The sequence below is a fragment of the Dipodomys ordii genome, unplaced genomic scaffold, assembly GCF_000151885.1.
Source record: "Dipodomys ordii isolate 6190 unplaced genomic scaffold, Dord_2.0 Scaffold142, whole genome shotgun sequence".
In the NCBI taxonomy this organism is placed as follows: domain Eukaryota; kingdom Metazoa; phylum Chordata; class Mammalia; order Rodentia; family Heteromyidae; genus Dipodomys; species Dipodomys ordii.
In genome coordinates, this window is record NW_012267358.1 from 3361971 (window position 1) to 3389058 (window position 27088).

The window sequence follows — 27088 nt, forward strand, 5'->3', positions numbered from 1 at the left end:
TCGAATCACCACTAAATAACTCCATGATGCTCATCATCCATATGGTACATATGTGCACACCAGAAGGAAACTAAGAGGAGGACACAGAACTAGAGGGAATCAGGGGAAAACATACAACAGTGGGACCCATCAGCTGCACTGGACATTGATCAAAACAAACCAAGCAACTCAATGGCAGCGATGGGAGGGAGGGAATGAGTGGGAAAGAGGGGACAGCTGACACTATGCAAAAGGAAAGGGATGTACACATCACCCAATGTGGAAGAAATAACTGTATTGTCAAAGCTCATATAACTCATAAACTTTATACACCACAATAGACAATTTGCCCCATGAAAGTTAGAATGTGTTTGTGACTTTAACTAAGCATCACTATCCCACAATACTGTAAAATTTGTGAAATTATGTAATCACTTAATCACAATAAAGAATTTGCAAAAAAAAGTCTAAATCATTTAATTAAATATACTCCTTACTTTGAGAGAGAGAGAGAGAGAGAGAATGTGTGTGTGTGTGTGTGTGTGTGTGTGTGTGTGTGTGTGTGTGTGTGTGTGTGCGTGTGCAGTTCCTGTGGCTTGAACGCAGGGCTTGGGCATGTCTCTAAGCTTTTGTGCGCAAGGCTAGCACTCTACCACTGGAGCCACATCAACAGTTGCAGCTTTTTGCTGGTTAATTGGTGAAAAGAGTCTCATAGACTTTCTTGCACAGGCTGGATACAAACCGCAATCCTCAGATCTCAGCCTCCTGAGCAACTAGGATTATAGGTGGGAACCACTGGCACCTGGTTCTCCCTAGTGTTCTTAAGCACAATTTAGCTTTTTTTTTTGTCAGTCATGGGGCTTGAACTCTGGGTCTGGACCTTATCCCTGAGCTCTTAAAGCTCAAGGCTGGCACTCTACCATTTGAGCCACAGTGCCATTTCCAGTTTTCTGTTGGTTAACTGGAGATGTGTCTCATGGCCCTTCCTGCCTAAGCTGGCTCTGACCTGCAATCCTCAGATCTCAGCCTCCTGAGACGGTAGGATTACAGGTGTGAGCCACCGGGGACAGGCACCATTTCTTGACTGTTTAGGATCAACAACATTAACAATTGCTGTAATTTCATTGTCCCAATAATCTATAACAGTAAACTGGGCTCTTGTAGTTCCAACATCTAGGAAGCTGAAGCAGGATTATATGAGCCTAGGCATCTGAGACTAGCCCAGATCTCTCTTGTCTTTTGTCTTCTGTCTCCTCTGTCTCTGTCTCCTCTTTGTGTCTCTGTCTCTGTCTGTCTGTCTCTCCTCTCTCTCTGTCTCTGTCTCTCTCTCTCTCTTTCACACACATACACACACGCTGCTTGGGGGCCTCATGCTCTCTCTTGCCTTTTTTAACTCAAGACTGACTACTGGTTGAGTCACACTTCCACTCTACTTTGTCTCTTACAGATAGGTATATACAGTAATGTTTGTCGAAATTAGAGTAAAAAGTTATATATTTTAAAAAATATTGGAATCTATTTTTAAAGTATTGTAGGGCTATGTACAGTGCTTGCCAAGTATACAAAATATTGTACCTTATGATCAGATTATCTATATATTTCCCTGATGATTTTTTATCTAGTTCTAACAAGCTATCACTAACATTTTGAGTTTTTGGAAAACCAGATAACTAAGCTTATCAAAAGTGGATCTAAAACACTGAATTCTTAGTGAAGATCTGGAGAGAGGGTGCCATCAATAAAATTATGTCTTATGGAATCTAAGTTCAAAAGGCTCTGAGCATCAACTAGTCAGATGATTTCCTTTGAATAACTCAATGAGTGTATATGAAGCATACTTACAAAAATTCAAGCAATATGGTAAAGTACAAAGATGAGAGCAGCATGTTACCTAAAATGCTCCATTCCCAATAATCATTAGCACCAACCATTAATGATTGTCGTTCCAGTCTCTTCATGTATAAAGTTGGAAGGGTGAAGTAGGAGAAAGAATTTTCTAATACAAGGATCATATTAACTGTGTTCTTTAGGGTATGAAGACTCTGAAGAGAGGTGGAAGGTTAAGGGAATGTTGAACAGATTTGGTTCTATATCTCTTCTTACCCAGAGAGAGAGTAGAGTTTGTGTAGCATTGCAACTTAAGTCAAGATATTTACTTGCCCAGCGCACAGAGCTAATTTAAGGTCAAACTGGAAACATGAAATTAGGCTTGTAACCTCACAATTTTTTACTACAGATAAGATTTTAGCACAGATATTTGTCTATGTATGAACATATTTTATCAATTTTTCTTAGTTTCTCATTCTGTTGTACCAAGTTTGTAAAATTAGGGCAAGTGAGGTATTACTAGGGAATAAAAAAAGAAGTGTGAGAAACCTGTTGATTTGCAGAGTTCATTATTGCTCAGACATTTAGAATTATATGCAGACTGAAATATTTTTAAAACATTTACAGAAATCTTACTAACCTTGAATGATTTCTTCAATCTTTTCCCTGGCAAGAAGATCTTCCTTTCTTTGTAAAAGCATGTCAATGTGGAACAATTTCGCTTTCCCAACATGTTCTGATGACTTGAAATGGTCACAGATTTTCTTCAGGAAAACAAATCCAACAGATTCTCTGCTCAAAGAGATACAATTTTAGATACAAATTTAGATAAAAGAACTCATTTCTGGTCAATGGGACTAAAATTTATTCGAGTGTGAGCAAAGCAATCTAGATAAAAGTATATCTAACATAGGGGTCCATTCTATACTATTTTTGTAGAGGGAGCCAGCAAAAGCAGTCTCTGGAACTGAATTATTTACACATCTGTGTGTCACGACCCTAGGAAAAGAAAGGCAAGTACAGAACTGTCTATATCAAAAGAATTCATTATCCAAAAATATACTAGCTTTTTTCAGTTAGTAAATAAACATAGTACCGGCATAAATGTAAAACAAACAAACAAAAACAAACAGCTTTTAAGAGAGAAATCCTTCAATAATGGTCTAGAATATTTTAAGTATATCTGAGTTTAGATAATGACACTAAATGTCTAAGTAAGCCTATTTATTAACAGTAAATAATTGAATTTAACTTAATTTCTGTTTAATTAAGCTATACACATTAGATTTTTATGAAAACTTATAGTCTTTCTGATATACCTAGTCTACAAGTTTAGGACTTTTCTGAACTCCCATACCAAACTCTCATTTACACTATTTTCCATATGCTGTCTTGTATTGTTTCCTTTACACATACTCTTTTCAGCAAAACTTTTAATTTTTTTTTTTGGTTGGTCGTGGGGCTTGAACTCTGGGCCTGGGCACTAACCCTCAGCTCTTCAGCTCAAGGCTAGTGCTCTACCACTTGAGCCACAGCGCCACTTCAGCAAAACTTTTAAGTTCCCTGAAAGCAATGACTACATTGTCCACATGCTGCCCTTGGCATAAAAGCTAAATTACTTGATTAGACTAAGTGACTGGCCCAAACTGATCTTGTGCTCACTCTGATATTTTTGCCAGGAAGTCCAACACAAATTGTATTCATTTCTAAGTTCTTATCTCTTCCATAAAGTATTCTCTGATCAATACAGCTCACAGCTGATTCTTACATGCTCATATATTATTTACAATTTTCCATGTTCTGTATTTTATTGTCAGTTGAATGATCAAACACATATGTGCTTAACTTACTACAACAGACTATACATTCACCAAAGGAATGTTTGTTTTTCATGTTTCTTATTATGTATAATCAGACCCTAAACAACATGCAATAATCACAAGTTTTGTTGAAAGAATAAATTTCAGTACCAACATGCTAATAAGGAAAACAGTTAAGTCTCCAAGAACAATAAATTCCACCTCCTTTTCTCACGTCAAACTCTCTAAAAATAAACCTCCCAGGAGAAAAAAAAGCACCTTATCACAACAAAATATACTGAAAATACAAGACCTTAGTATATTTTCTCTGCCATCTTCATTTCCTACATGCTGAGACTATGAGTCTTAACAGTACATTCATTGAAAAATTCATTACAACAAACATTTGGATGTCTTACAAAGTACATTATGTGGACATTTGAAGGAAACAGGAAAGGTGATGGAATATCTAGTGCTTAACTCTTACAAATGGTTTAGATATGTGGGACTTTCTCTATGAACATAATTAACTAAAATCCCATGGGCTGGTGAATATTCATTTTTATTTTTAGTGGCCAATGACAAACTATTAGTTCTATTCCAGGAAGGAATTACTATTGAATTCGTTCCTTATTATTGTACCTGTATCATTTTCTATGGAGTTGCTTTACTATTTCTGTAACTCACTTCAAGTACTTGCTATTAAATTCCAGAAGAATATATATCATTTATACATATAATTTTACATTATTGTTGTATTCTAAAACTATTAATTTACCAAATCTTAGGGCCAAACATTTTGGAGACAAGCAATTACTATTTTTACAGTATTAAGTGTATTGAAAAATATTAAGCATATCAAATTTTCTTTCAGAAGTTCATTTAATATGCAGAATCTGTAATGCTCAGAAATATTTTATTGTAATACCCAAGAGATTATTCACAAACAATTATCTAAATAAAGTAACGTAGTGCTATATGCCTGTAAAACTAACACTGGAGAAATGAAAGCATAGAACCTATCAGGCCAGCCAGGGATACAGAGACCTGTCTTTAAAAAAATAAAGGAAAATGCCCTACATTAGTGTCAGTGGCTACAACCTGTAATCCTAGCTACTCAGGAGGCTGAGACTTGGAACACTGTGGTTCAAAACCAGCCTGGACAGAAACATTCCAAAGCTCTATCTCCAAAGTAACCATCAAAAAGCTGAGTTGAGCCGGGTGCCTGTGGCTCATGCCTGTAATCCTAGCTACTCAGGAGACTGAGATCTGAGAATCTCGGTTCAAAGCCAGCCCAGGCAGGAACATCCATGAGACGCTATCTCCAACTAATCACTAGGAAACTGGAAGTGGCGCTGTGGCTCAAGTGGTAGAGTGCTTGCCTTGAACTGAAGAGTGCAGGGACAGTGTCCAGGACCCAGAGTTCAAGCCTCATGACCAACAAAAGAAAAAAGAAAAAAAAAGCTGAGTTGAAAGCATGACATAAGTGATAAAGTGACAGTTGATCAAGCAAACCAAGCAAGCATGAGGCCCTGAGTTCAAATCCCATTATAGTCCCCTGGAAAAGACAATGCCCAATCTTACACAACAGGAAACCTGAGAACAAAGTGGTTAACGTGCAAGACTTTGTGTTCTCTATTTTAACCCGATAAGCCTGAACAAGTTGTTTATAAGTCAGATGCTACTTTCCTCTTGTTCTTGATTTTGGTTCGGCAATGTCAGTCTCATCTCATACATTTGTGTTCATTTTTATTTGATCATTGATTTTTTTTCTAGATCACCATCTCTGGGTTTCTAATTCTATCTTGGTAGTTTCGTTTCAATTCAAAATTATGGATTATTTGATTTGGAATTCTTTTGGTTTTTGGCAGTACTGGGCCTCTTGTTTGCTAGGTAGGCACTCTAATACTAAGTCTCACCTCCAGCCCTTTTAACACTGTTTATTGTTGTTATTTTGCCAGTGCCAGGGCTTTAACTCAGGGCCTTGTACTTGCTCAGCTTTCTTGTTAACAGCTTTCTGCTAGCTAATTAACTGGAGATGGAATCTCAAAGACTTTTCAGTCTACATTAGCTTTGAACCTTGATCCTCCAGATTTCTACTTCCTGAGTAGCTTGGATTACAGGCACTGGTGTCTGGCTTGTACTGGATATTTTTTAATTAAAGCATCAAAAATATGTTTATATATGTAAATTTAATATAAATCATCAAAAGTAAATTCAATATAAATTATCAAAAAAATGTGTTCAACCACAGAAAATAACAACTTTGCTTCTATATATTTTTCTCTGTCTAGTGGATACTGTATTGATAATTCTACAATCACCAGGATTAATTCTCACTGTTGTATTGGGAATTCACACCAATCCACTGAGGACTATTTTGTCAGGCAGAGCCAGGTAGTCCTCCCAGGACTATTGCATTGATTGATTAGAGTTGGACATGGAGAGTCTGATTGTAGCTAGTACTCAATACACAATGATTTATTTCATATTTCTTTAGTAAAAATAAGCAAAACGTAATCAAAGAAGGGGAGACAGAAGGGGTTATGTCTCTTAAATTCCCATCTTCTCAATACATCTCATGTGCCCCCATACATTCCCCACCTTACTGTTATGACCCAGATAGATGTTCTTTCTCTAGCTGAAGGGTAGCCCTACTCTCTTTTCTCACAGAAAATATATTCCACTCTATGTGTCAATGGATTAAATACTGGAGGTTTACAAACAATCACACTGTACTTTAAATTTTTTTAAATTGTTATTATAAAAGTGACATACAGAGGGGTTACAGTTACTTATGTCAAGTAAAAAGTACCTTTCTTTTTGGACAATGTCATTCCTTTCATAACTCTCCCACTGTGCTGGTTATTCTTGATATATGGTCTTACTTCCTGCCCAGGTATACACCTGAGTTGTGATCCTCTTGTTTTAGGCTTCTCATCCTGAGATGACAGATGTGCACCACCATGACAATATTCTCTTTGTTGAGATAGAGTCTCATGGACTTTTCTATCTGGGCTCAACTGGAACTAAGATTCTCCCAATCTCAATCTCCAACATAGCATAGGATGACAGGTGAATACCACCACGGGCTGAGATACGGTTTTGCAAACTTTTCTGCTTGAGCTAACGTCAAATCACTATTCTCCAGATCTCAGCCTCCCAAATAACTAGGATTACAGATGTGAGCCACTGGTGCCTGACTTGATTTTGTATTCTTGTGAAGGAATGTACAGTAACTGATTATTGCTACCTAGTCAGAAATCAAAGGCAAGTTCTTAAACTTTTCACCACCAACAACATATGGTGATTTATACTAAGATTCTTAACTAGGAAAATTTACATATCAGTAGAGACAAAGAGTAAGGAAATAAACTAAATTATTTGTAAGAACAATATTAGATATTACTTTATAATTCATTATAGTCATAGTATGTTTGTAGAATTTTAAAAGTAGGAACTAAATTCCAATGTGAGGAGAAACAACCTAATTTCTGTTTTTTTATTGTGAAAATACTGTACAGAGGGGTTACAATTACATGGGCAAGGTAATGAGTGCATTTCTTTTTTGGGGGGGGGTCTGGTCATGGGCCTGAACTCTGGGACTGGGCGCTGTCCCTCAGCTCTTCAGCTCAAGGTTAGTGCTCTACCACTTGAGCCACAGCGCCACTTCTGGCTTTTATCTTTTTGCTTATGTGGTGCTGAGGGATCGAACCCAGGGCCTCATGCCTGCAAGGCAAGCGCTCTACCACTGAGCCACATTCCCAGCCCCATGAGTGTATTTCTTATCAAGCATTGTTGCCTCCTCCTTCATTTCCCCTTCCCATCCCTGCCCATCTCCCACCCCCTCGTGTCGCTCCCCCCCCACTCTAAAGTTGTAAAGTTTGTTTTTCAACATAACGACTTGTACATCTCATTGTTGCAATGGGTCCACCTGTATTCCTATTTAAACAATTTGTTTTTTCCCTTCCTCTCCACGAATTATACCAACATCAAATACAGTGAAAGCAGGGGTTATACTGTGGGAGAGGGACATACAAAGCAACAAAAAAATCTTATAAATGTGTTAGAAACAATTGCAAGAAAGAAAAAACATTTGAGTCCTTATCTTGGGGTTCATTTTGCTTAAAATCAACTTATCTGACCATTTCTGCTTGTCTCAGACATATACTAGTTATTGCAAATAAGAGAAATCATGGGACTTACGTTTCTTTGGGCCTGGCTTACTTCACTTAATACAATTTTTTCCAAGTCTTTCCATTTCCTAACAAATGGGGCAATGTCATGCTTTCTGATGGAGGCATAGAATTCCATTGTGTATATATACAACATTTTCTTGATCCATTCATCTGCTGAGGGGCATCTGCATTGGTTCCACATCTTAGCTATGGTAAATAATAGCACATGGTTGTGCTGGTAGCTTTAGTATGGTCTTGTTTGTGATTGTTTGCGTAAATGCCCAAAAGTGGGATTGTTGGGTCATAGGGGAGGTCTATGTGGAGTCTTTTGAGGAACCTCCATACTACTTTCCAAAGTGGTTGAACAAGTTTACACTCCCACCAACAATGAAAAATATGGAATGCTTCATAAATTTGCATGTCATCCTTGCACAGGGGCCATGCTAATCTTCTCTGTATCATTCCAATTTTAGTATATGTGCTGCCAAAGTGAGGACACAATCTAATTTCTGTAAGAGGTCAGGGCTCCAGGATCAAATATAATTGCATTATATGGGACTAAGAAAATTTGTAGATGAGATTAATAAATTATTGGTCTTTAAGAAATTATGGAAAGCTGGAGGAATATGAAAATCAAGGTTTGATGTTTTGATGTCTTAAAACAGGCAGTAGATTCCTAAACCTTGCTAAAAGTGTAGGACAACAGGCCTGGCATACCCTGAAAGTTTGTTAGTAATGCAGTCAGGCACCATCACTGACCTACTGAATCAGAAACTGCATCTTAACAAGATATTCAGTTGAACATCCTAACATTAAAATTTGAGAAGCACTAATATAAAGTAGTAAGAATGCTCTAGAAAAAGGCATAACAGGTTTACCTTGTTTTATATTTTGTATATTTACATAAATGAAAAAGTCAGATTAAATAGCTATTACTGAATCATTTCACAGAAATGACCCATAGTAACAGAGTATCAAAAGCCGTTTACCTGCTTTTCTAGAATCCAGAGCATACATGCTACCTTCCAACAATGCCATATATAATTTGAATCTCACAAATGTGTTACTTAGAATTGTCTGCTCTGTAAAAGGTGAAGCTTGATTGAAGGTGAACATTTTTAAAACATCACCTAAAAGGTAAGTTAGTTCCATCCATTTTGTGTATTCAAATTTTTATGTATTAATATTTATGTGTTCAAAAGTTAATTCTGCATCCAAGTGAGTATCACAAAACTAGGTCTGGACTACATTAGCTCAGTCTACTGCAAAAAAAATGCATTCACTCTGTTAACAGTAAAGTACTGCACACTTAGCTATTGTTGCTAAAAGCCAAACTTCTCTACATAAACTTCTCATAAAATGATCATTAAAAGCATTGTCCATCTTATAATGCAACTTTCTATGCCACCCACACATGTCAAAAGTATAATGTAAAGGAGCAAAGCAGATTGTAAAAAAAAAAAGCCAGTTTTAGATATGTAATCAAATTTTATTATTAACTGGATGATGGTAGAAGCATGTTACATGACACAAACAGATAAGAAAATATAAGCTATATTTTAAAATTGAAATCTTAAGATATAAATTACTTTTTTTGTTCTTCATGGGGCTTGAAATCATTTTGTTGGTCATGAACTCAGGGCCTGGGCACTGTCCCTGAACTCTTTTACTCAAGGCTAGTGCTCTATCACTTTAATCTAGAGCACACTTGCAGTTTTCTGGTGGTTAACTGGAGATAAGAGTCTCTCACAGGCTTTCCTGCCCCAGCTGGCTTTGAACCGTAATCCTTAGATCTCAGCCTCCTGAGTAGCTAGTATTACAGGTGTGAGCCACCAGAGCCCAGTTAAAAATATAAATTCTCAATTGTCAAAAATTGTGTGCCAGTCCTGGGGCATGAATTCAGGGATTGGGTGCTACCTTTGATTTTTTTTCCTCAAGGCTACTACTTGACCACACAGCTCTGATTTGGGCTTTTTGCTGTTTAACTAAAGAATCTCACAGAATTCCCTACCCAGGTTGGATTTGAACTGGTATCTTCAGGTGTCAGTCTTCTGAATAGCTAGGATTATAGGTGTGAGTCACCTGTGCCTGGATAATTTTCTAATTTTTTAAATGAATTATTCTGTTGATTTGTAACTAGCAACCTGAAAACTGTTCTTTTATATAAATATGTCAATATCATCATGGGCTTATGTAGGGCTCCTATACATAAATGCAAAATGTGGGTACTAGACAAAAGGGAACAAATGAGTGAATGGTTGAATGAATGGCAAATGGCTAAGAACATAATGTATTCTAATTCTGATGTTACAAAGTTGTCTAATGTGAATTCAATACCATGTTTACAATGTCATTCAAAATTTTCATATTAGTATTATTAACTTAAAAAGTGAATGCATGAAAAGGGAACAGTGAATGAAAACAATAAGATCATTCAATGTTGAAAAGGATGTGGGAAAAGGTGGAGAGGCAAGAAAGATGGAATGGTTGATGCTGATCAAGATGCACATACTAAATTGTAACCCATTTTTACAACCACTTGTAAATAAAAAAATTTAAAGAAAAGCAAACTAATGTTTTCCATTATAAGAATATTATAAATCAAAAATTCTTTTTAGGATTCCATTATTAAGACTATTCTTGTGAGTTTGTAGATTAGGTCATTACCATCTCTGGAAACCAATTTGAGCAAAGAAAAGCAAACCAGATTATTCCTTGTCAAATGAGTTTCCCAAAAAGTGACTTCTCTAAGAATAGGTGAATTTAATTTTACATCTGTATTACTGCCTATGAGCATATTTTCAGAGAGAAATTCAGAACATTTATATGAGCTGTCATATTCATCCAAAAGGTCAAGTTAGCGAAATGAGGCCGGGATTTTTCCCTTGGTTGACATGAATAAGGCAAATTCATTCAATAACTCAAAATTTATCTCTACTGCCTCTTGTAAATGTTATGCTGTAATATCCAAATAGCCCCTTCAAGGCCAAAGTGTTTATTCCTCACTTTCTCTTCATGAATTTGCTAGGCTGCAGAGAGCTACCAACTCAAGGTCCCTTTCCAAGGCAGCCACCAACCAACGACTGGCTAACAGTGGTTTGTAAGTAAGTCTCAGCTATCTTATCCTGATTGAGAACAGCACCAAGGGATTTTCCCATCACCAAAACTCCTTATGCTTAAGGCTGAGGCCTAGTGACTGTATTTTGACCCAATTTCTCCCATATGTCATGGACAGATATATGGGTTATTTTACATTTTGACAGCTATGAATGATGTGGCCATGATTATTGGCATATGGTACAAGTTTTGTATGACTACATGCTCAGGATGTTCTTGGAGGACTATGACTTAGAGGTGGTGTATTCTGCAAAGTTTCATGCCTTGAAGTCATGACAGTGTTGAGAGGATGCCTTGGGTTGGATTCTTAGGCCACGGTTGTGCTGCCCTTTCAAAGATATGCCTATGTCCTGGAAGGAGTTCTTATGAGAGTAAATGGGTAGGAAATCTTAAGCCTGACACCTCAGTCCCTCTCTGGGGACTGTACTAGGATGGAATTACTTACTCACGCATATGCTTGCATCATCGCCATTGGCTGAGGAAACACGCCTCAAGCAAGGTGATGCCACTGCCACGACCTTGACCCTTCAAATCTATAAGCTCAAGAAATCCCTTTTCTTCATAACTAGCCTACCACAAGCATTTCATTATAATGACAAAAACATTAACTAATTTACCGTTACATAATGACTCTATATTTAACTTAATGGGGAGCCTGCAGTGTATTAACGCCATTTTCCAAAGCAGATGCACTATTTTACATTCCCAGCAGCACTATATGAGCTTTACAATTTTTTCATCCTTATCAATACTTGCTATCACTTGGGTTTTTCTTTAGTATAGTCATCCTAGTGGATATGAAGTGGTTTCTCATTATGGTTTTGATTTGCATTTCCATGATGGCTAATTACAGTTGAATATCTTTGCAAGTGGTTATTTCACAGTGATTCCAATGGCACTGAAGTCTGAGAACATTGAAAGGTCTGTAAAATTCTCAAGGTCTCTTTTGACATTATTAATCTCAGAGAAATATATAGCTTTCAAAACCGTACCCACTCATTTCTTCTTGTTCAATATTATTCTGGCCTACAGCTTAACTTAGAGCAAGCAACTCCTGTTTTATAAAGTCATATTTTATTTATTTCATTTTATCTCCTTCAAACATAATATGAATTTCAAAATTGTTTACTATTGTATAAATTACTAAGGAAGCAGTACCACCTAAAGTGATCAGCACAATAATAAATATGCTCACAAAAGTATGTGTGTATACATACATATAACTAAGCAAATTAAGAAAGCCATGGAAAATGTAAGTCTTTAAGAGAAAAAAATCAATTTTTCTGTACCTTCCACAATCCATCAGCAGCTTAGCAATGCTAAGACAGAAGTCAATACTCATTTCACAACGTAGTACTTCTCTAACAGCTAATAAAAGAAAAAATAGAATAAAATTAACGTCTTCATTTTCATGAAGTTTTTTTCTTTTATTCAAAATTCCTTATTAAAGTTTTCCATACACCATACTTTGCCTAACAATTCATCAACATCTTTTCAAGTAGAAATATCCCAAAACTAGAAATAGAGTGGTATCACAGCCTCTTTACTATGGATGGCAAAGTAACTTACTGCAAAGCAATTGGTAAACATTATATGATAAGAACACTCGGGACAAAAGCTTGGGATCTGACTTCAATAAGCCATTTGTACCCATAAAGCATAGCCAAATCACTTCATTTTTCTGCACCTTAATATGTAATCTGCAATATAAGGAATATGCTACCAATGTCTTAGTGTTACTGAGAGGATTTTTTGCATGAGCCAGTGTAGGGATATAATATAGCAATGTACTTAGTAAACATTGTATAAATTATAGTTAGTGTTACTATTATTCCCTTTATTTCAGAAATTGAAAAATGGGAAACGGTTTACAAATAAAGACATTAAAAACAATGCTTATTATAACAATAGAGAAGATATAAAACCCTGTAGCAGCCTTAAACTATCATGCAATTACTAAAACTACTGAGTATAAAATAGCATGGAAAAAGAATATGCATTAATATAAAAATGACTAATAAGTGAATCATTGGAATATAACACTGTCAATAAACACACAGAATAGACTAAGCAAAAGTACTGAAAATGGATTTTCAAATTTTCCAGTTGAGTTTAGTGACTGTGTAAACAGTCAATAGTTATTCAGCAAATGTTTAATAAGTATATTTTCTGAGCTAGGAATTGTGTTTGCACTGGGAACTAACAGTGAACAAAATGCACACACACTCCAGTGTGTGAACTCAGGCTTGATGCACACATACTCCAGGCTTGAACTCATAGCTTGGATGCTATCCCTGAGCTATTTTGCTCAAGGTAGCACTCTACCGCATAAGCCACAGCTCCATTTTCAGCTTTTTGGTGATTAATTGAAGATAGAAGTCTCATGGACTTTCCTGCCAAAGCTAGCTTCAAACTATGATTTTCAGATCTCATCCTCCTGAATAGCTGGGATTACAGGCATAAGCCACCAGTGCCTAACTAACCATGGATGTTTTTAAATCTCCAAATTTTTCTTAGAGAATTTGTGATATTTTGTCATAATAAAAAGTGCATATTTTTAGATATTTTTCTACTATAAAATGCCAATATAATTTTAATGCCAGGAATTAGATAATTCATTCTACAAGTGAAGTTCTTCCCATTAGTAATGAAATGATAATGGTTTGTCTCGGGGGATGAGGTCAATGAGGAGAGATGAATGGAAAGAGAAAGGGTAGGCAAATACAGTCATAATATTCAGAAAACTTGAGGGATGAGTGGGATTTGAGATAGATGTTTACAGAAGAAGGATGAAAGGGGTAACACTGATCAAGATGCACTGTACACATAAGTTGACATGTTGAATTGAAACACCTTTGTGCAACTACTTAGATATTATTTTATTTCTTTGTTTTTTGGTATTAGTCGTGGGGCTTGCACTCAGGGATCCAGCACTGTCCCTGAGGTTTTTGCTCAAAGCTAGCACTCTACCACTTGAGCCACAACTCCATTTCTGGCTTTTAGGTGGTTAAATGGAGATAAGAGCCTCACAGACTTTGCTGCCCAGACTGGCTTTAAACTGTATTTCGGATCTCAGCCTCCTCAGTAGCTGAGATTACAGGTGTAAGACACCAGTGCCTGGCTCAAAGATTATTTTTAAAATAAATAAACTAGTGCTTGGGATGTAAATGCTTGGTAGAGCACTTGCCTAGCATTAGAATCCTGGATTCAATCCATCAAGAAAAATAAAGCAGACTACAAAAATGAAAAATTCATACATTTTCTCAATGTAATAAAATTTTAAGTCAATTTTATTATTTAAAAATATTTAAAATTTGGGTTGATGAAGGGTGGTCTGCTAATTTGTAACTTAACTTTTTACTCTAAGAGGAGTTTCTAGGTTAAGTGAAAGTAATCTTAAACAACAATCATTGTTGAACTCCACGTCTTAAATATATTTGGATAAAAAATGTAATGAAAAATTGTAGTTCAAAACTAATCAACTTCAAATTTGATGACTCCAATAATCTACCCAGTTTTCTATATTGTATTAAAATGAATAAGCCTATTCATTCAATAGGTGAATTGGCTTGTTTATTCCTCTAAAGCAAAACAGTGGAATTGTCTCCTTAATTCATAACATTTTCCACCTGTGTATGCAAGATGGTACTGTCATCCAGTTATGCAGGATCTACATTTGAGTTTCTAAGGTCTCAAGTATTTAAAATTCCAAAGCTCACAGAAATATTTATCAATACTAAATTAGCATTAAAATTCAGAGCTACTTCTAAATTTATTGTCCTAATTATTAAAAGTGATTATTCATTGAATAATCCATAATCATACTAACAATTATATATGTAAATAATTCAGTTCTTAAAGACTGATAATATACTAAAACGTGTACATTAAGAGAATTTAAAGAAAATTATATGAATAAACAAAACTGAAATATTGTTATAAGCCAGTGTGCACGGACATATCTTGCTTCTTTTACTGTAGCTACAAAGTAGTAATTGTAGTAGTAATAAAAAATATATAAGATACATTGCACAGTTGCAACACAACATATATATAATTATTATTATTACTACTACTACTATTATTAAACCTCATATATTTATTTATTCATTTATGTATTTTGCCAGTACTGGGGCTTGAATTCTGGGTGCTGTCCCCGAGTCTCTTTGTATGCAATGCTAGTGCTCTACCAGAGCCACAGCACCATTTCTTGCTTTTTCTGAGTAGTTTATTGGAGATAAGAGTTTTATGGATTTTCCTGCTGGGAGTGGCTTCGAACTGCCATCTCAGCCTCCAGAGTGGCTAGGATTATAGGTGTGAGCCACCAGAGCCCATCTCTTTTTAAGATGAAAAATCTGAAGCACAGAAAAATTAAGTGCCTTGTCAGCACACACCCATATATCAGAATATTCTTTTGTGCTATGTACCCTTAAGAATTATGAAAAGCAGGAAATAATATTCTATAAGTAATTATAAACATTATATTATTAGACAAGCTCTCTCCATTAATAGGTACTCTTTTTCCTTTGGCAACTGTGAAGCCTGGGAGATCTCAGCCTGGCTGTGGACACAGATCTCATTATTCTCTTCACTCAGCACTTTTTTAGTATCAATCCCCACTTTCAAGCTCCTCAATAAAATACTCCCTCACTGCTACCAGAAAAGGTGATTTTTCTTCAGGGATGTTAAGACTTCAGAATGCTTGGATAGCTGAAATTCTCCACTAGACTAAAAGAAAACTGATTGCTTTCATTCAGTCTTTTTAAACCATCTTTTCAATTTGCTGCTGTTCTTTTTTCTCTTCCTTCCTAGTTGATAATCCCTTTCATACGTGATCAGTTTCCTTCTCAGCCACTACTAAATTATACCTATTGTGAGTATACTACAAAAGATCTTATCTTTAACTAATTGGTGGTGATATTTCAAAATGTTTGCGAATCACACACACACACACACACACACACACACACAGATGGTACCTTCAAGGATATCGACATTAGCTGCTTCAGCTTTCAATAGGATTTTCATCTTTAAGAAAAGCCCATCTGGATGTAAAAATTCCTATTTTAAATAAAGAAATCACAATATTATAACTCTGGAATTTAAAAGACAATTTTCAAGTACAGTAATTGTTTTATTCAACCACTGCATGATAACTCAAGATCAAAGAAAATCAGAATTATAAAAGACCACATACCAACATTTGGCTTATCCCTAAGCTTATTTTCTTGAATCTAAACAAAATAATACTAGGAAAAGTCTAATAAGACACTTCCATGAAAAGAAGGGGTAACAACAACCAACAAATAATGTACTCATTGCCTTACTCATGTAACTGTAACCCCTCTATATATCATCTTTACACTAAAATAAAAAAGATATTAAAAAAGAAAACACTTTTATGGAGTGACAAACATTTAATGGCAAGGTCAATATCTTTACTGTGTGACTATCAGCCATATTCTCAGTAAGTAAAAACTCTTGAGATTTTAATAAGTCCTTTGTAAACAATGGTAGAATAAAATTAAAAATGTATTTTTTACAGGATATGCATGTCATGTCTGCTGTTACTAACAATATGCTCTAAATAATGTTTCCAAGTTATTAGCCAGCCCTAAGACAACAGGCTGGCTCTAAGTTTTGCTTCACTGGTTACATCTTTAAACAACTGGTTAAAATTAAAAGTGCACATGGCTGGGGAGGGGAGGGCAAAACTGGGAGAGTGAGGGAAGGAGTGACATCGTCCAAATAGAAATGTACTCATTATCTGAGTTTTGTAATTGTAACCCCTATGCATATCACCTCTATAACAACAATTTAAAATTATAAAATAAAAACACAAATTAATTAAAAGTGCAGGTACTAGTGGCTTATGCCTGTAATCTGAGCTACTCAGGAGGCTGAGATCTGAGGAGCATGGTTCGAAGTCAACGTGGGCAGGAAAGTCGGTGAGACTCTTCAATTAACCATAAAAAAATCTGGAAGTGGGGCTGGGAAGGTGGCTCAGTGGTAGAGCGCTTGTCTTGCATGCCTGAGGCCCTGGGTTCGATTCCTCAGCACCACATAAGCAAAAAGAAAAAAGCCGGAAGTGGCGCTGTGGCTCAAGTGGTACAGCGCTAGCCTTGAGCTGAAGAGCTGAGGGACAGCGCCCAGGCCCAGAGTTCAGGCCCCACGACTGGACACCTCCCCCCCCCAAAAAAAAAGCTGGAAGTGGAGCTGTTGCTCAAGTGATAGAGTGCTAACCTTGAGCAAAAAAGCTCAGGGACAGCTCCCAGGCCCCTGAGTTCAAGATATAGGACTTGAACAACAACCAAAAAAGATATTGTTTGAGTCAGTTCTCATGGCTCACACCTGTAATCCCAAGTACTCAGGGGGCTGAGATCTGAGGAGCTTAATTTGAAGCCAACCCAGGCAGGCAAGTGCTTGAGGCTTATGTTCAATTAACCACCAAAAAGCTGTGTAGCTGTAGCTCAAGTAGTAGAGGGCCAGCCTTGAGCAAGAAATCTAAAAATTGCTCTCAAAATTCAATGGAGTTCAAAGGTTTGTTTTTAGTCCTTGTGAGCTGCTGTAACAAAATACCATAATTGGGTGGCACATACACAACAAAATTTACTTCTCATACTTCTGAAGGCTGAGAACTCCAATATTAAGGTACCAGCCGACTGAACATCTGGTAAGAGCCTTCTTCCTCAAAAACTCTACTTTCTCCTATCTTAAGTCCTCGCATGGGAAAAGAGATAATCAAGCTCCCTTTTGGGCCTCTTTTATAATGGCACAATGCCATCATAGAGAAGTTCACTATAACATCATTACCTCCAAGTCCCAACATAATACTGTAATCTTTAAAGTTATGATTTGGACATATGAATTTTAAGAGGACACAGACATTTAGATTACAACAATATTTTATCTTGCCTTTCTGGTACACAGAACAGATGGTAACAATCCATTTTTAGGAGGAATACTGAAGCAAATGACTAAACTGGATTTTAAAAGGTGAATCAAAGCTTTTAAAAAAGTATTAATATTCAAAAGTAAAAATTGCTTATACCTTGTTTGCTAGATTAATAGCAATGATGCCCTTAGTATAACATTCTCCAGTATGGCAATCAAAATAAACAGTGGCTAGGGACCGCAGAACTTTAGCCTATAATTTTTAAAAAAGGAAATAAAAACATTTAGCTGAAACATAAGCTACAACTCAATAGTTGACTAGCATTTACACAGTGATGGGCATCTTTCCAAACAACCATCTTTTCCATCCACATCTTTAAAAACCCACATAGTTTTAAGATATATCTCATGATTATGATATTTCCAACATCAAATGCCTACTTTTGCCATTTACAGTTATGGAATAATACAGTTATGTGTTTTATTATTTTATATCTTGATTTTTTTGCTGTTGTATTTCTGTGTGTGTGTGTGTGTGTGTGTGTGTTTCTGTGTGTATTTGAGATGGGACCTTGTTCCCTTCAAAGATATGGATTTGAACTCCTAGGCTCATACAATCAATCCTCCTGCCTCAGACTCTAAGTGGCTGGGTTAACAAGCACATGATATTGTGCCTAACATGTGTCTAGCTTTCTTTGTTAAATATTATATGTGAAAACATCCCATTATAATCATTACAGTTCACTCAGTCTCATGGTTATATAATATTAGGTTAAGCGACAATGTCACTAAATATGATATATTAGCATATTCAATATTTATTGCAGTGCTAAGGATCAAACTCAAGGCCTCATGAACTTTAAGCAAGCACTATAACACTGAGCTACATACACAGCCTTATAAATTTTTAATTGTGATAATATAAACATAATTTTGACTATCTTAGCCATTTTAGGTATACAGTTCAGCAGTATTACATATTTTTACAGAGTTGTGCAACCACCACCACTATCCATCTCTGAAATTCTTCATCATTCAAAATTGAAACTGGACTTATTAAACAATGTTCCCTACCGTTTGTACGTCCTAGTCTCTAAATTTCACTACACTGGGTACTTCATATAGTAGAACCATGTGGTATGTTTTTTTTTTATGAAGGGTTTATTTCACTTAATGTAATGCTATCATAGTTTATCCATGTTGAAATGAATCAGAATAGCTTTCTTTTTTGGGGGGGGGTCCGGTCGTGGGGCCTGAACTTAGGCCCTGGGCGCTGTCCCTCAGCTCTTCAGCTCAAGGCTAGCGCTCTACCACTTGAGCCACAGTGCCACTTCCAGCTTTTTTCTTTTTGCTTATGTGGTGCTGAGGAATCGAACCCAGGGCCTCGAGCATGCAAGGCAAGTGCTCTACCACTGAGCCACCTTCCCAGTCCAATAGCTTTCATTTTTAAGCCTGAATATTTCATTACATTCACTTGCATTATTTTTATCTTTCAAACATAAGGGTAGAAGCTATATTTCACATTTTTCTTTTTCCCATTTTCACAGTACTAGATATATAATGTAGATGTTCAGTTACATTTTGATTGGCATATCATAATGGTACAAAGATATATTCAAAATTTTCCATTTTGCTATGGCATGTAGTAATTTTGTTAGATTTGCTTACATAATCACATTTTATTTATTAAATATTTAAAGTAGCATTCATACCCAGGCATGTTCTATTTAGGTGGTTGGCAGGAAAACCTCAAACAATTAAACATGTAATAATAAAAGAAAACCTAAAACCCAAACATTTTCCAAAATATTATATGTATATAAACATATATGTACTCATGAGTACATTTTGAACCTATGAGTTATATTATATTATTATGTAAATTTTCTGCAAACTAATTCATTCAGATATTAAATGATGTGCCCAATGAATAATCTAATCACAAATGGGACGTTAGAATATTATGACTTTATAAATATTATAAACTATATTTTTTCAACCTAATCCAATATTTAATAGGATCCTTACCAGCATATCTGGTCCAATAGAACTTTTATCCATCTTCCCAATATCATAGCTTTGGCTATAATTAAAAAGGGAAAAAAGTATGTATAAATACATACTCATTTCAAGGTATATATAATTTTTCAAGATTATATATTACAAAGAAGGCCAAGCACAATCATACTTTATTTCAATTTTCTATGCATTAAACAAATTATTAGCCAACTGAGATATGAAAATCAATTTTATAAAGCAAAATATTCTAACTATAGAAAAACCAAAATTTCCTTAGGAGATACCTAATAATTGACATTGTAATTACATTAATGCTTATTTCTACTTGGATATCTGTGCATGTGTGTATGTATTTTGTTTACTAAAATAGTTTAAATACACACACACAAGCTTTTATTTAATGGATGTATAATTGGAGCAGTACTGGAGATTGAATGAAGACATTGCACCACTTGGGCTATGCCGCGAGCTCTATTTAATGAACACATCTTCAATGTATAAGAAATATAAATATATAAATATATTTTAAAATAAATAAGTACAGCTACAGCTGTTTTCACCAAAACAAATATATTAACAATATTCAGTAGTTCCCTTTTGTACCTGAATTACCTGATTTTAACCAACAAAGTAGGAGTGATTTCTTTCTCTTTTATTTCCCCGAGACTAGGACTCAAACTCAGTGTCTGATGCTTGCTTTTACTCATTTTTGCCTGGTGCTCTACAATGTGATTCATGCCTCCAATCCCAACTGATTTTTAATATATCTTAGATTAATATTTAAAATTAGAAAGCATGAGGAGTAAGTAAAATTGACTTTTAGTTTGCTGCATTAGTTACCAAATCATGTTGTCTATGGGTAAATCTAATAACCACAAATAATATGCTAATATAAGTCTCAGAGTTTCAAAATCTAAAACTGAAAAAGCAAAACAAGTTTGGTACTCCATGGGAGTATGTCAATGAAATTTGGTGAATTGAACTAAACTGAAGATAATACTTTAAAATACAAAATCTCTTTAAAAATAAGCTGAAACTACATAGTGAAATCTAGGCCAACCTGGGCTACATAATGAGACCCTATCAAAAGCAAACAAAACACAAAAACTGCAGAGTTAGAGCTGAGAAAAGTGAATTTTCAGCATCTTAACAAGGACATAATGCTGGCCTAATCACTGTAAGACCTTTTTCATAGGGGTCTGATTTAGAACACTGAACTGTCTATCAATAAGCAGTATGAGAAACTTTCAAGACACTTCCTAGTGAAAGAACCATTCTATGGAAAATTAAACATTAAAACAAAAAACAAGCATTTAAAGTCTTCAGAAATTATCCCAAGGGAAGATAAAAATAGGCAAATACATATTAATGAAAGTTGGCTAATTCTCAGCATGAACAGCAATGCTCAGGTTAAAGTACTTGACCTATGAACTGCTTCCATCCATCCTGATGGAAGCTGTAACAGACAGTTGTAGTCAAGAAGATGGACTTTTCTTCTTTCTCCAGTGACTAGAATCCAGGCTGTTTTGTATTTGAAATGGTAGATTGTCAGCTTTCCTTACCATTTTCAGCCAGCGTTGAAATGCTACTTGGTTGGAGCAAGCAAACTTGAGAGGTCTTGGCTTCCTTTGCCTACTACTCAGCTTAACAACTACAACAGCTATGACAGATTAAGAATACTGGGGCCCTGCTCACCTTTACCCTATCTATTCCATCAGGAAAACCTTCCAGTTCAAGAAGGTACCTTGAGAAACGGGCTAACATTCTTCTAGCATCCACTCATTCAGCAGGGATGACATTCCAGGAGAAACAGACCATACTCTTGCTTCTAGCTGTAATCATATGGCACAGAGGTTTTGGGGGTGGGGAAGGTAAAAAGGAAGATGTCTGCATTTCTTCCTGAGGGGTCTGATTTTACATTTTACATGTACAGAGAAAGGAGGAATTTATGCCTAAGGGTATTGTTCTCTCTCTCTCTCTCTCTCTCTCTCTGTGTGTGTGTGTGTGTGTGTGTGTGTCTGTGTGTGTACAATATGTTATATATAACATCACACCCTGTTTCTTGACTTTAGAGGAAATTATTTTAGTTTGTTCCCATTTAGTATGACATTCACTCTAGATTTGTATACTGTAGCCTTTATTATGTTGAGGTTCATTCCTTCTATTCCTATTTTCTTTAGAGTTTTATTGGAAAATGTTGAATTTTGTCAATGGCTTTCTCTGCTTCAATCGAGATAATATGGTTTTTGTCTTTGATTCTGTTTATGTGCTTTATTATACTCTTTGATTAATATAGGTTGAACCAACCTTGCATACCTGACATAAAACTTGATCATGAAATGTGAACTTTTATTGTGCTACTGAACTCTTGTTTATAAGAATTTTACTAAGAGTTTTTATAGACCATCAGAAAGATGGTCTATAATTCTTTTTGTTTTACTTTTGTCCAGTTTTGGAATGAGTATAATACAGACTTTATAGAATTATTTTGGTAGTATTCCTTCTCTTTCTATGGAAAATTTTTTTTGGGGGGGTCCAGTTGTGGGGCCTGAACTCTGGGCCTGGGTGCTGTCCCTCAGTTCTTTAGCTCAAGGCTAGCGCTCTACCACTTGAGCCACAGCGCCACTTCCTGCTTTTTTTTTTCTTTTTGCTTATGTGGTGCTGGGGAATCGAACCCAGGGCCTCAGGCATACAAGGCAAGCGCTCTACCACTGAGCCACCTTCCCAGCCCTCTATGGAAAATTTTGGGCAGTGAATCCATCAAGTCTAGGATTTTCGTTTTTGGAGGAATCTTTATTACTGCTTCAATTTTATTACTTGTTATAGATCTATTTAAGTGATTTATATCTCTTGATTCAACTTTGGTAGATCAAATGCATCTAGACATTTATCTATTTCAACCACCTTTTCCAGTTTATTTGCATGTAGGTTTTTCAAAGTGTTCCAGTAAGATCTTCTGACTTTAATTTGTAAATGTTGTGATATCCCTATTTTTGTCTCTAATTTTAGTTATTTTTATATTTTTATCATATCCATTCTCCTTTTAGTCAGATTGGCTAATGATTAATCAACATTATCATTCTGGAGAACCAATTTTTGTTTGTTTGTTTCTTTCTTTCTTTCTTTGGTTGGTTGTGGGACTTGAACTCAGGGCTTGGGCACTGTTCCTGAGCCTCTTTGTGCTAAAGGCTAGCGCTCTACCCCTTGAGCCACAGCTCCACCTTAAGTTTTTGAGTGGTCAATTGGAGATAAGAGTCTCCTGGGGTCTTTTCTGCTCAGGCTGGCTTCGAACTGCATTCCTCAGATCTCAGCCTCTTTAATGGCTAGGATTACAGATGTGAGTCACTAGTGCCTGGCTTCATTCTTTTTCTAGTTCATAAATCCATGAACTAGGGATTATTTCTTTCCATTTGCTAGTTTGGTGTTTGGCTCGTTATTGTTTGTCTAGGCACTTGAAAAGCATTATTAGGCTATTTATTTGATATTTCTATTTTGTTCTGTTTCTGTTTTTAATGTAGGCATTTATATATATATATATATATATATATATATATATATATATATACTGTCCTCTTAACATTGTATTTGCTGTTTCCCAGAGGTTCTGGTAGGTTGTGTTTTCATTCTCACTGGTTTCTACTTTTGGATTTCTCCCTTATTTCATCAAGGACTCACTTACCATTAAATGTGTTGCTCAAACTATGTTGTTTAATTTCTATGTGTTTGAATATCTTCTGTTGTTTCTTTTGCTGCACAGCACTACTTTTACTCTGCTGTGGTTTGATAAAATTTAAAGAATCATTTCAATTTTGTTATATTTGCTAAAATTTGCTTTATGCCCAAAAATATCATCTAATCTGGAGAAAGTTCCATGGATTGCTGAGAATGTGTATTTTATAGATTCTGGATGAATACTCTGTAGATGTCTGTCATGTCCATTAGTCTAGGTGTCATTTAATTCTGATATTTGTTGATTTTTTCCCCCTGCATAAACTGTTTATGCTGAGAGTCAGGTATTGAAGTCTCTTTCTATCACTGTATTGGGGGAGGGGGTCTATCTGTGTTTTAAGTCCAATAGTGTTTGTTTAATAAAGTTGGGTAAACTTATATTTGGTACATAAATGGTAAGACTTGTTATGTCCTCTTCATGGATTGCTCCCTTTATTAAAACAAAGAGAGCTTATTCTTCTCCTCTGACTAAATTTGAAGCTTACTAATTAGACATGAGTATAGAGGCTCCTGCATACTTTCAGGGATCATTTGCTTAGAAGATCTTTTTCCAACCTTTCATCCTAAACCAATATTTATTTTTCTTGGTAAGATGTGTTTCATTAATTTAAAAATTATCCATTTAAGACAAAAAGGATGTAGTACAGAAATAAAACTAAAAAGGACTCGTGAGACATACAGATAAAAAAAAGTAATTATGTCAAATAAACCTAAGATAATAACATTAAGTATAAATGGGTTAAACAATATAATCAAATGGCAGATTTTTGGACTAGTTTTTAAAAACAAGACCCAATCACATGCTGTCTATAAAATACAGAATAGATTCAAAAATACAAAAAATTAAAATGTGAAGGGATAAAATAAAAGATGTCATGTAAATAACAATTGTTAGAGAGCTAGAGGAGCTATGCTAGTATCAACAAAATGGATGTCAAGACAAAAATTGTCTTCAGAGATAGACATGCTATTTTATGATAAACAATCCTTTCAGAAAATTACATATGCCCCCAAAATATTGGTGGAAATAGGACAAAATTGAAAGAAGAGATATAATTCCACAATAATAGTTGGGGTTTTCAATACCCCTCTTCAACAAGTGAGAGAGCAACTAACTAGAATATCAAAAAGTATGAACCCCAAGATAAGTATTCAATTTTTTTCTTTCATGCGATTGTTTCTAACATATTTATAAGATGATTTCTTTGCTGCTTTGTATGTCCATCACCCACGGTATAACCCCTGCTTTCACTGTATTTGATGTTGGTATAATTTGTGGAGGGGAAGGGAAAAAACAAATTGTTTAAATAGGGATGCAGGTGGACCCATTGCAACAATGAGATATACAAGATGTTATGTGAAAAAACGAACTTTACAACTTTGGTGGGGGGGGGAGGATTATGTGGGGGGGTAGAGGGGATGGGAAGGGATGGGAAGGGTAAACAAAGGAGGAGGCAACAATGCTTGATAAGGAATGTACTCATTATCTTGCCCATGTAATTGTAACCCTTCTGTACAGTATTTTCACAATTAAAAAAAATATACAGAAGACTTAAATGGCACTATAAACATAATAGACCCTAACAGATATCTACAGTATACACTACCTGCATTCTTGTCAACTGTACCTAGAACATTCTTCTCAAATGTGCACATGACATACTTTAAAATCAGAACATATACTGACCACATGAAGCCAATTAGATTTAACTGAATTGAAATTATACAAAGTATGTTATCTGTCAACTTAGAATTAAGTAAAAAAAATCAACACAAAAGAAAATCTAGTGAATTAGTGAGTGTGGAAATTAAGCAACAAATACCTAAATAACAAATGGGCCAAAGAATAAATGACATGTAATATATGAAAATATCTTGATGTGAATAAGAAGGAAACTATAAACCTATGGGCTATAGCTAAAGCAATGCTTAAAAGGAAAACTTATAGCTATAAATTTCAACATTAATAAAGAAAAATGATATCAAATCACTATTCAAAGACTTTAAAACAGAGGAACAAGTTAAATGTGAAATAAGCAAAGAAGAAAAATCACAAAGACTAGAGTGGAAATGAAATAGATAAATGAAAAGCAATAGAAAAAAATCAACAAACAAAGGTTGGTATTTTCAAAAGATCAAAATTAACAAACTTTTAGATACATGACTAAAAAAACTAGAAATAGGATTTAAATTGTTAAAATCAAAAATGAAAGGGTCCCTACTGACCCTTAGAGGAAGATTGTTCCTAAATGACTACAAATCTAATGCCTCGGCTATGTTCTCTTAAATCTCTTACTCTCACTATATTTCTATTTCTTTATCTGTACAGAGTTGAAATTGATCTAAATCTGTCTTATTCAAGCCTTTTCTAAACATAAATTTTTTTCAAACAAAATCTTACAAGAAAATATTAAGCAAAAAAATTATTTAAAGCTTAATTTCTGCATTTAGAATTAATCTCAGAGAATTATGTAAAAATTTTCTCTTCCTCTTTAAGAAGATATTGATGCTATCCTAGTAGAATTCAAAAGAATCACAGAAATGGTTTCTAAATTCTGGAACTAGATGATCTGTAATATGTCTCCCAGCCCTAAATCATTAACTGCATTAAATTAGAAATTGCTAGTACTCAATTCCTTATATTTCCACCAGATGGTGCTAATACATTCCATTTTACATTTGAAATAGTTTTGTACATGCTCAGTTTTAGAATTAGTAATTTATCGTAGTAGCATGTCATAGTATAATATCTTTAACTTTTCAAATTACTGTTGTGCCACTTACGTTTTCCTCACTACAAGTTTGTGACACAAGTAATAGTGTGCTTGTTTTTCAGGCAAAGACTTTGTGGTATATAGTAATGAACTTAAAATTGGAGCTATGGCTCAAGTGGTAGAGCATCATCAGCCTTGAGAGAAAAAGCTAAGGTACAGCACGCAGGCCTTGAGTTCAAGCCTAGTTCCCACACCCCCACACAAACATACACCAAAAAAAAGGAGGAAAAATTCACAATTAACTAGATAAGATGTTGTCCACTCTGAGATTTTTCTCTAGATTATAATGCATAGTTATATACAGTAATATCAAATCCTCAAGATCTGAGGCTAACTGTAGAAGGAAAATAAAAAAACTTAATATTAAATAGTACCTAAAACTTATACCAATTTTCATTGAGCTCATTTTAATCGACCATTAATAATGAACCATTAACATTTCTATTTTCTTTATTTCTTATTATAAGATCTTTAGTGATATCCATATATAACATTACTGAAAACTGAGAAATAATAAAACTATCCCATGCTTACTGTACATATGGTAAATAATAGCACTTTTAAATATATCATACAAATTGCAAAATCCAGGTTCATTAAACCTAACAACTATGAAATTTACTGTTTGGAGCTGGGAAGGTGGCTCAGTGGTAGAGTGCTTGCCTTGCATGCATGAGGCCCTGGGTTCAATTCCTCAGTATCACATAAATAGAAAAGGCCGGAAGTGGCGCAGTGGCTCAAATGGTAGAGCACTAGCCTTGAGGTGAAGAGC

At 35.2% G+C, this 27088-nt stretch overlaps 1 protein-coding gene across 1 annotated transcript in view; it reads right to left on the minus strand.

Annotated features, from left to right (window-relative positions):
* Positions 1 to 27088, minus strand: part of Tex11 (testis expressed 11) — a 211350-nt gene that overhangs the window by 133188 nt on the left and 51074 nt on the right. Inside the window, exons 9-13 of the mRNA XM_013031614.1 lie at positions 19823 to 19877; positions 17952 to 18047; positions 15880 to 15961; positions 12190 to 12268; positions 2447 to 2598 (exon numbers count right to left, since the gene is read on the minus strand). Coding sequence (XP_012887068.1) covers positions 2447 to 2598; positions 12190 to 12268; positions 15880 to 15961; positions 17952 to 18047; positions 19823 to 19877 — 464 coding nt within the window. The remainder of the gene's footprint in view (positions 1 to 2446; positions 2599 to 12189; positions 12269 to 15879; positions 15962 to 17951; positions 18048 to 19822; positions 19878 to 27088) is intronic.